Source organism: Scylla paramamosain, chromosome 6 (genome assembly GCF_035594125.1).
Source record: "Scylla paramamosain isolate STU-SP2022 chromosome 6, ASM3559412v1, whole genome shotgun sequence".
In the NCBI taxonomy this organism is placed as follows: Eukaryota; Metazoa; Arthropoda; class Malacostraca; order Decapoda; family Portunidae; genus Scylla; species Scylla paramamosain.
In genome coordinates this window covers 33,810,782-33,821,996 of record NC_087156.1, presented here as the reverse complement: position 1 = coordinate 33,821,996, position 11,215 = coordinate 33,810,782, and the positions used below count along the sequence as shown (strand labels likewise).

The following is an 11,215-nucleotide window of genomic DNA, read 5'->3' as shown; positions in this document are numbered from 1 at the left end:
AGGAGGAGGAGGAGGAGGAGGTGGAGGAAGCAGCCAAGAGAACAGTAAAACGTTACCTGATAAGACATAGACAGGCTGGGAGGGAGGGAGAGAGGTAAGGAGGGAGAGTGAAGGAGGTAGAATCATTGCTCTCACCACCACCACCACCACAACACTGCTCCTCATCAAACCTTCCCTCCTCGCACCTCATCACCACTCCCTACTCGCAGATTTTAGGTTCAGGAGGGAGAGTGAAGGAGGTAGAATCATTGCTCTCACCACCACCACCACCACCCTGCGTCCTCATCAAACGCACCTCATCACCACTCCTTACTCGCAGATGTTTGGGTTCTCGAGTGCATGCCAAACGGAGAGGCCTCGCTGTACATACCTCTACTATAAATTCCTGCTCCACGAGTGCCCCTGTGACGTCACGGCGCATCAGCTGACTCAGTATAAACAAACAAGACGGACCGGCACGAGAACCGCCATGCATTTGGTCACTGAATTTGCGTGTACCATTTTTTTTTTTTTCCGGTACACATATTTTGAAATGACAGTTCTAAAAGGCTATGGAGATTATTAGTTACATTCTCATGGGTGTTTTCTCCTTTTATGATGAAGAATAATCTTTGGGCTATCAAAAGAACCGTGAAAACACTTAAAAATTTCAATAAGTTCCAGTGCATCCTGTTAAACGTCGTCGGGGTAAGACGGCGAAGTGTTTGAGAACGCCGTCTCGGGTCTGTTATTGCTCTTCTTTTTAATCATGGGAGCGGAAAGTGTTCGCGTGTGTCTTCCGGTGGTCTTTGTCTCGTGTCTCTCCTTCCTTCCCGTCAAGACAGGTAATGTCAGTACGTAATGACGGTGCGAGATTCTTGGTGATGTGCATCGGTTATTTCCAGACGGTGCGCATGTGTAAGTGTGTGTGTGTGTGTGTGTGTGTGTGTGTGTGTGTGCTCTATTGATGTTCTGATGCAATGCAATGTTCTGATGTTGATGTTCGTCGAGGCAAATGGCTCGTGTCTGTGCCTCCTCTTCATAAATATCAAACTGTACACCTTTTAAATGTCGTGTTTTGTGACGCGGTCTTATCTGGCTCCCCTGCGTCATCGATTCCCTAGTAACCGAGGCGTGAACTTAGACATCAGTCAATTACGAGACGGGGAAAAGTTGTCACCTGCCGATCAAAACACGTGTATTTCACCAGATAATAAATGAGATGGATGGAATGCACGAAAGTCACTCAGAGTCACTTGTCCTTTAGTTGAAGCAAGATGTACTCATACATTATTTAAGGAATTCTTTTTGGGGAGCAGCAATTGAGTGCGCCTCCTGTTTTCTACGTTTTGCATTCTTGGCCATTCTCCTTTACACGTTAGAAAAACAATAAAAGAAGTTATATGTACTTGTAAACAATCATCTAAAGAAAAAAAAGAAGCCATTATAGAAAAATATAAGTCAAGAAGATGTAACTTAATCCTATATATAAAAAAAAAAGTTACCTGTATGTTCGCTGGAACCACAACAGCTTCGTTCCTTTTTACTGTAGGATTCTTGTAAATATTCCACGTCTTGTTTGGTATACGAGAGCCTGAAGTTCATAGTGAAGCAGCAGCAGCAGCAGCAGCAGGAGCCGTCCCGCCACTACTGTGCTTCTTAAAACTTGGACACTTTGTGAGTTCTGAGGTGCTTTAAAAAATGTAAAAAGAAAAGAGTTTGTCTAGCAGAGTGCCAATTTACCTTTTATTTATTTATTTTTAGTTCTTTTATCTCTTTTTCTTCCGTTCTCTGTCTTCTCTATCTGTCTATCGGCCTGTCTGTATTTCAGTCTATGTGTCTTTTTGTCTATTTCTGTGGCTGTCTGCGTGTGCGTTTGTCTACTTTTGTGTCTGTCTGTGTGTCTGTTTTTCTACTTTTGTGTCTGTCTGTCTGTCGGTCTGTCGGTCTGTCTGTATGTCTGTATGTCTGTATGTCTGTCTGTCTGTCTGTCTGTCTGTCTGTCTGTCTGTCTGTCTGTCTCTCTCTCTCTCTCTCTCTCTCTCTCTCTCTCTCTCTCTCTCTCTCTCTCTCTCTCTCTCTCTCTCTCTCTCTCTCTCGCGGCTTGTCTCTGTTCATGTAAAAATTAAAGTGCAGATTTCCCAGCGTTCTGTTAAGGCCAGGGTTCATGTGTCATACAAACATTTACTTTCCATTACGATGTATTCATTTAACGCTGACAGACAGGCAGACTAGACACATAGACACACATAGACAGATAGATAGGTAATGAATGGAAAAGTGACGTGTCTTTACCTTGGAAGATTTGATGTCATCAGGTGAAGCTCTCGTGACTGAAGTGGTTCCCAGACAGAGTGACTGAAGGTGAAGCTCGCCGCGCATTCCTGAGGCAGCGTGTGTGTTGTGGCACCGGGCAGTCACGTGTTACTTGGTTAAGCAGTGGATTAGCATATCACGTCAGAGAGAGAGAGAGAGAGAGAGAGAGAGAGAGAGAGAGAGAGAGAGAGAGAGAGAGAGAGAGAGAGAGAGAGAGAGAGAGAATGTTTTATCCTTTAATTTATAGATACAAGTCAAATGATATGAATGGATAACTAAATCAGAGAGAGAGAGAGAGAGAGAGAGAGAGAGAGAGAGAGAGAGAGAGAGAGAGAGAGAGAGAGAGAGAGAGAGAGAGAGCGGTCTATTCTTAAACGCTGACTCGCTAAGTAGTAATAGAACGATTGAGCGGCATCAAAGGGAACGCCGGACACGAAAAGAAGAAAAAAATCCCAAATTCATCATTAAAAGAAATCTATTTAATCCTCGGGTCAGGAGAGATGTGGAGACGTCTGACCCGCGCGGAAGTGAAGGGAGGATAAAGGGAAGATTACGTAGGCTGATATGAAGACTGCCTCGTGCTGTGTGGGTTTACTTTCAGTGTAGGTAAACGATGATTTATACGAATATTGTTGCTTCTAAAATAGTAATGTTATATATTAGAAAATATTCCAGAAAAAAAAAGAAAAAAAAATTAGCGTCTGTCTCCCATCTCATTCCCAGTTCTTAATTCCTCTTCTTCCTCTCGCATTCCTAGTTCTTCATCATTCCTCCTCCTCCACGCATTCTCAGTTCTGATTCTCTTTCTCCTATCTCATTCCATTTCTGGTTCATCCTCGTCCTCTCTCATTCTCATTTCTTGGTTTCCCCTCCTCCCGTATTCCAAGTTCTTGGTTTCTCCTCTCGCATTCCCATTTCTTGGTACCTTCGCTTCCTCTCGCATTTCAAGTTCTTGGTTTTTGCGGAGCTCTCAAAATAAATAAGTTCATTAAGCCCATTATTTCAATTCGATTTATTGATATAAAATTCTGTGGGCTTCATGACATCACTAATTTGAGCAGGTGTACATTACGAATTCACTCTGCTTTTCCATGCGCCATTCAGCAATGCCCTCATGCACCAGCAGTTATAGTATCAAAATTGCAGTGCATTGTTGTGTCTTATTCTTGAACTAGACTGGCCATCCATCCTCGTCCATCTCGTTCTACAGGATAAAAGTCTTGACATATAAGAATTCCCATTAATTACATTTTTTTTTAGCCCCACAGGTAGAAAGGGAATGAAAATTTTATTCCTTACGTTTCTTTTCCTTCCTTCATTCTTTCATTCACTATTAGGAGTGTGCTGATGAGATGACTGATAGTGACGGGAGTGATGAATGGTGTAGGGCTGGTGAAAGTGAAGCTGAGAGGTGATGAAAGGTGATAATGGTGAAAGACTGGTGCTGGAGCGATGATGCGGTGATGCTAGGTGTGGAATGAGGTGATGGTGATGGTGATGAAGGAAATGGGAATGAGAAATAGCTACTGTATTATGTTTTCCCCGAGTAACCTTTTATTTTCGTCTCTACCTTCTTCATCCCTGTGTCTAGGCTACAGAACACCCTATATTTGTAAGGAACGGCATTGTGAGTGAGATTATTATTATTATTTCTCTCCGGGCTGGTCTCCCTAACACCCTAAAAAAAAAAGAGAGGGGGGAAGGGAGGGAAGAAAAATTATCTGTTGTTCACTGTAAAATTTCCATGCCCCTGTGTTGTTGTTTTTTTTTGTAAGGGATATGATGGGCTGTAAGGGGCCTTGTTCTATGTGTAGCCCGTTCTCCCACACGTAATTTATTGATAGTAGTGTATAAAGCAGCAGATACCCTCGTAATAGAGCAGCAAGTCCCCTGGTATCTGTTCTTCGGTTGTCATTTTCCGGTACAAGACTCGCCGAAATCACCAAGGCAGCAACATTAAAAAAAAAAAAAAAATCTTACCAGTCCGGGTGCTACATGATCCTATTTTTACCATGAAAAAGAAAAAAAGAAAAAAAAAAAGAATCATTGTTCCTTAAACACTCAATTTCTCTACTTCTCTCTGCTCTATTTCTCTATTTTTTACCTACATTCATTACGGCAGCAGCATCTTATTTCCATTAACTTAGGCGCTAAATGATCCTCTTGCGATGATAATAAGCATTAATTACACGCCCTATTTCTCTATTTCTCTGTTTGCTCTACTTCTTTATTTCTGCTAAAATCATCACGGCAGCAGCATTTTCCATTTTCACTAACTTGGGTGCTAAATGATCCTTTTGCTATAATGAAAAAAAAAAAAAAAGAAATATCATTGTTACTACGCTTTATTTCTTTTCTGTTTGGTTTATTTATCTATTTCTGCTAAAATCAACACAGCATTAACATCTTCCACTTTCACCAACTCAGCCGTCACATGATCCCGTTGCTACGATGGAAGAAAACATCATTGTTACCGACACGCTCTATTCCTCCCTCACTCCCACAGGGTATTACGTTTAACTTGCTCTATATCCTCGTCTGCCTTCCCCTGGGTATTATGGGGCTAACTTAGTCTATTACGCCCCTCAAGGCAGCTATTATGGATAACAATCTATTTCTTTCTTCCTCTCCCCCGGTGTATTATGTCCAACTTGCTATGTTTCTTCCTCTCTCCTATGAGCCATTAGATCTAACTCGCCCTCGTTGTCTTCTTCTTTTCTTTTTCTTTTTTTTTCTTCTTCTTCTCCTTCTTCTTCTTCTTCGTCTCTTCTTTCTTCTTCTTCTTCTTCTTCTTCTTCTTCTCCTTGTTCTTCTTCTTCTTCTTCTTCGTCGTCGTCGTCGTCGTCGTCGTCGTCGTCGTCGTCGTCGTCGTCGTCGTCGTCGTCGTCGTCGTCGTCGTCGTCCTCCTCCTCCTCCTCCTCCTCCTCCTCCTCCTCCTCCTCCTCCTCCCTTATGACATGCTACGGTGCTGAAAACCAATTACTTACTAGCTTGGTGTATTTCAATGTCTCTTCTCGCTACAGGGCACTATAGCAGACCGAGGCGTGGCCAGCATGCCTAAAGAACACAACAAAAGCCTCTTCTGTTAATACGAGTAACCTGCATCATATCTCTCTTGCTGCAGGGCCGAAAAATAGTCGATAAGTTACGAACGTGCTTTGTGTGTTCCTCTCTCCCAGAGTATTATGACAGAGTGAGGTGTGACCATCATGTCTACAAAACTCAATAAAAATCCCCTCTCTTGCTAATGTCTGTATCATGATTCTTGCTGCGGCGCTAAACACCAGTCAGTCTAACGTACTTTGTGTCTTCCCCTCTCTGTGCAGGGTATTATGGCCGAGTGAAGTATGGTGAGCATGTCTATAGAAATTAACCGCAAAATTTTCCTCTCTTTCTAACTTATGCATCACATGACTCTTGCTGCGGCGCTGAAAACCAATAAATCATTAGCGTACCTTGTTCCTTGCTCTCCCCCAGCGTATTATGGCCGAGGGATGTATAGTGATTAAGTCTACAGAACTCAACAAAATCCTCCTCTCTTAATAACTTATGCATCACATGATTCTTACCGAGACACTGAAAAATAACCAATCCCTTAATAACTTACTAACGTGCTCGGTATTTTCTTCTCCCCCAGGGTATTATGGCCGAGTGAGGTATGGTCAGCATGTCTACAGAGCGCGTGGGTGTGAGGAAGAAGCCCGAAGTCAACAATGGACAAGCCACTACAGGCGCGGCGGCACCGGTGGAGGAGACCCCCAACCACATCGTGTACAAGAAGGTGAGGCGCAGAGGGGGAAGAGGTTTGAGAGTGAAGCGCAGGGGAGGAAAGGAGTTGAAAGTGAGAGTAAGGGTGAAGGGAGTTGAAAGTGAGTAAGAGTGATTGGAAGTAAGAGTGTGGGTTATTGATCTAAGTAAGAGAAGATAATTGAATTTGGGAGATGGAAGCAATTGAAATTCCAAGTGAAAGTGATTGAAACTGAGAATGAAGGTGATTGAAACTGAGAAAGAAAGTGACTGAGATGAGAGTGACGGTGGTTAATCTAAATAAGAGGGAGGATGAATTATTTAAATGAGGAAAGGTGATTGCACGACATGAAAGTTACGATGATGGAATAATGAGAGTGAAGGTGACTGAATAGATAGTGGAAGCGAATAAACTGAATGAAATACGAATGAAGACCGAACGGAGCGGGAAAGTGACTGAAGGGATGCTGGTCGTTGCGGGAAGGATCAGGAGGGGTTTGGCAGATCATGGAGAGTCGACACGAGCGGAATGACAACTCGGAGATGGGACACGCAGGCAGGGCAGACCAAGAACTTAATGGTGGAAGGAGACTTGGAGGCGCGCAGGGAAGGACTGGGACGGGATGGACTAGACGAACAGGACACGAACTTCTAATCATGACTAGTGAGGATTGGGAGAGGACGGGTGTCTATTTCGTTGTGAGTTAGTGATATCCGCCATTGATCGTGATAAGGAGTGGTAATAGTGGTGATGATGGTGCTAATGATAGTGTTAATGACGTGGTAATGGTGGTGGTACTGGTGCCAATGATAGTGATAATGAAGTGGTGGTGGTGGTGGTGGTGGCGGTGGTGGAGGGATTGCACTGTTATGGTCTCCGGAGCTTATGATTTGAGAGGCCACTTCTAGACCAAGACCAGAACAGAAATGCGGGGACGGCCAGATTATAATTATTATCTTCTGCATAATTTTCGCTTAAAAAAAAAAAAAAAAAGCTGTATTTTTCTTGCTCGCCTTCTTGAAATGTCAAATTCTGATTCGCTAAAAGTGAAGTAAAAATGAATGAAAATATATGGAAACACGCATGCTTAAATTGTTGTCACAGCATGGATATTATAAAGTTAAGAGGGAAATTTTACATCTTTTTTTTTTTTACTTGGCGCTTCATTATTATTATTATTATTATTATTATTATTTATTTATTTATTTTTTCTTTTCGCCGCTGGTGACGTGACAGTGTCCTCGCCTGGCAGGAAGAAAGGGCCTGGCTGGGGGAAAGGAGGTACAAGGGAGGGCTGGGTTACTTTCCTCTGTGTATGCACGAGACAAACTACTTTAGCGAGGCTGTCAAGGGCCCATTTCTGTATTTGTCTGTTTTCTCCACCCTGCCTTTTCTTCCTGGCGGTGTGGCGTAGCGTAGCGTGGCGTGGCGTGACGTGACGTGGCGGGTGTAGAGGACTAATGTGATCAGGCTCTCCCCTTTACTATTCACGTCGTGTGTGTGTACGGATCTGTGGCGGTCGCTTCCTGTTTGATTATTTTTTTTTCTTAGCCGTAGTTTTGGTGCTGATCACGTAATCCTAACACACACACACACACACACACGCACAAATGCGTGATAAACTTGACAAAGGTATTCACCTGCGTAGTATATAGACGAAGAAATTCTGAGAGAACTGATAGCGCCTGTGATAATATCAAAAGCTTAGATATGCAGCTGTTAGGCTATCACAATACAAAAAAGTGTAGAGAGATTGTACCAAGATGTGCATCCAGATTCACATCAAGGACCAATTTGCTAAACATTTTGGGCTCTCATAAGAACTACTTTCAGAAACCTCATAAATGTTTAATCGGATTCTCGTGGGTGTTATCCCACACAAATAATGCAAAATACTCGTAGATGTTAAATTATTACTAGAATCATATAAACACCCTCGAAAACCCTGACAACCTCGACTAGAACGTGTTTAAAGTGTTCAAAATGAGACGTCGAAACGTTTAAGAATATAGGCCCAAGTCTAACACAGTTGTATAAAGAGAGATTGTATAAACTAAGACTGACAGCACTGGAGGAAAAAGACATGAAGGGTACATTTGATTACAGTGGTCAGGGCAGTAAGGGAATTAGGAAACATGGACGGGGAGGATCTTATGCCGAGGGAAAAACTAAGAGTCATGTGTACAATATTAAACAGTAAATTCCCGAAAATTATTAAGAAATTCATCCTTCCAGTTAGACGAGCTGACGCTGGGAATGAGACAAATGTGGGTGAAGGTGATGAGTACAGGAAACATCAACGAGTTTATGACTAAGGTGGATAAAAATAGATATTAGGGAGACAGGACAAACGTGACGCAAATCGGTTAACACACACACACACACACACACACACACACACACACAAGAGCGGGCGGGGAAAACCTTCACTCATAGTTCATAACATCAGAGGATACACGTGGCAGCTCAGATAGTCATAGCTACATGACATCATAGCACAACGGAACACTACTTAACGTAACATAACATAGCGGAACAGCATTCTAACAGCGCGTAACACAACATAATTAAGAACAGCACCTTTACATAACATTAACATCTCATAACATAATAAACATGCGTAATCAGCACCAATAGCTCATAACATAAACATAACATCTCATAACATAACAAAGATCACTAGCACTGGCTCCCTACACGCGCACCGTCTCGTCACGTAGCGCTGACGGTCTGGTTACCTCTGGCATCACGCAGGCTGAGATAAGTCGTCGCCCCGTATTAAACAATGGAAGTAGCAGTCGACGGAAGTAGATATGGTATTATGTAATCTGTCGTGCGTGTGTTCCTCTCTCCCCTCCTCCCACCTCCCATCTCTCTCTCTCTCTCTCTCTCTCTCTCTCTCTCTCTCTCTCTCTCTCTCTCTCTCTCTCTCTCTCTAGGAAGTAAGCCCCGTCCCCGTCCGTCCTTCCTTCCGCTGCGATACAAGCCTGAATTAATTTTTCTGCTAATTATGACCAAACAAGGAAAAACACGGAGAAAGCTTTATGAAGTCGACAAGGCATCGATTTTTACGCCGGCGGGAGGCAAGGAAGGGAATGGAGGGAGGAGAGGGAGAAGGGGTACCTGCAGGTTGGAGAGGAAGAGGAGGAAGGGAAAAGGAGGACGGGTTTACTTCCTTGCGTCTCTTTCTCCCTTCTTGTGACATCTAGAGAGAAGGAACAGAAGAAGGGGAGGAGAGAAGGAGGAAGAACAGAAAGACTAGTTGCTGCAGTGGTGGTGAAGGGGAGAGACAGATGAGAAGGGTTTATAACACACTTGAATAGGAGTGGTGATGTGCTTTTCTGCTCAAGTGCTGTGTTTGGGGGAAGTTATGGGAGAGTGTGGTGCTGGAGACTGGCGGTGTGTGGCAATGAGTGGTGTGTGTGTGTGTGTGTGTGTGTGTGTGTGTGTGTGTGTGTGTGTGTGTGTGTGTGTGTGACCTCACTTGACTCCATCACCTGGCCGTCGTGTAGGTGTGAGGCGTGTCGTGACCCCTGCACATTAAAGGAGTACACCATCTACTGTGTGACTCATCAGGGCCCCACTCAGTTTGTTCAGTGAGGCTTGAGACCGACAAAACCAACGCACCTGTCATTACCGGGACCTGAGAGAGAGAGAGAGAGAGAGAGAGAGAGAGAGAGAGAGAGAGAGTTACATAATATTACATATGACTACACTAAAATTCACTCAAGGTCGAAACTATTTTTTTTTTCCTAACCTGAGCGCTAACGAAAGTAAACGCACAATGAATAGATAAATAAATACAGAAGTAAACGCAGCCGGAGGCCAGCAGTAAGCAGTAAGCCAGCAGGTCATAATTATACAGTCTGATCGGAAACCTTGAAGCAGGGGATGGTGTTCAGACTTGTTCAGCATAGGAATTATTACGTTACTCTACACCACGGCAGGTACTATCAGGAAAACTCTTACGTGGTATAAGCCTAATTGATGAAAACGCAAAACAGTAGATACATTTTGCATTTCACCAAAGTATTAAGTGCATTTTAGAAATTGACGGCACTTTTTATCAACAGCGTCATTGGTAAAATAAGAAGGTATTGAATTTTAGTCCATAGAGATGCATTTGTGTATGTTTTAGTTTTCGTTTGTTATGTCTTATTCGTGGTTAGTAATTGGAAAACAGTTTATTTATGTTAGCATCTGTAAAACCCCCGGAGAGAGAGAGAGAGAGAGAGAGAGAGAGAGAGAGAGAGAGAGAGAGAGAGAGAGAGAGAGAGAGAGAGAGAGAGAGAGAGAGAGAGATAATATTTTCGTGCTTCTACAGTTGTAATATAGATTTGTTCGTCATCACGGTTCTAAGAGACGAGAGCAGCAGCATACGCCCTTTGAACTCACACACACACACACACACACACACACACACACACACACACACACACACACACACACACACACACACACACACACACACACACACACACACACACACACACACACACACACACACACACACACACACGTCGTGGACCGAGATGTTGCATGCATTTGGTATTTCAAGCCTACTGGAAACTCGCAAACATTTTCAAATTTTAATTAATTACTACTAATTATTTAGATTCTTACAAGTCAAATTTCTCACTCGCATTCATCCTCAGTTCGTTCAAAATTATTTGGTGTCACTTTACATCTCTTCAACATATTCATTATTTAACGCAGTCATCGTGCAAGAGCACAGACAATATCAAATTCATAAACACAGCTAATATTCAATCAATGCTATTAATTTTCAGTCAGAAAAATACACATGATATCAGCATCACGTCAATTACCGTAAATATTCCGTAATTAAGTCAATCTTCGCACACCATACAAACCTATCATACCAGACATAAAACAACATGTAAATATCCTACTCCTCCCTTAATAAGATACTTGACTTCTAGACGGCATTACACTTTCAAGTTCCACTTATTTTAAGTTATTCCGTCCATCCCGATCCCTGTCTGGTCAGGTCTCTGGAACCTGTGCCTTATTGTCTGCTGCTGTCTAATTCTCTCTGCCACTTTATTCATATACAATTGTTTGGGACTGCCTATTTCCATCAGAAAATTATTTTTATTGTCATAACATTTTACATATTTACCATTCACGTTTCTCATTTACGCATATGAT

At 42.8% G+C, this 11,215-nt stretch overlaps 1 protein-coding gene across 6 annotated transcripts in view; it reads left to right on the top strand.

Moving 5' to 3' along the window:
* Positions 1 to 11,215, top strand: part of LOC135101631 (regulator of G-protein signaling 7-like) — a 52,379-nt gene that overhangs the window by 15,521 nt on the left and 25,643 nt on the right. For all 6 annotated transcript variants that reach the window (XM_064005892.1, XM_064005888.1, XM_064005889.1 and 3 more), the window contains exon 2: positions 5,933 to 6,076. In XM_064005892.1, the coding sequence (XP_063861962.1) occupies positions 5,954 to 6,076 (123 nt within the window). In that variant the 5' untranslated portion in view covers positions 5,933 to 5,953. The remainder of the gene's footprint in view (positions 1 to 5,932; positions 6,077 to 11,215) is intronic.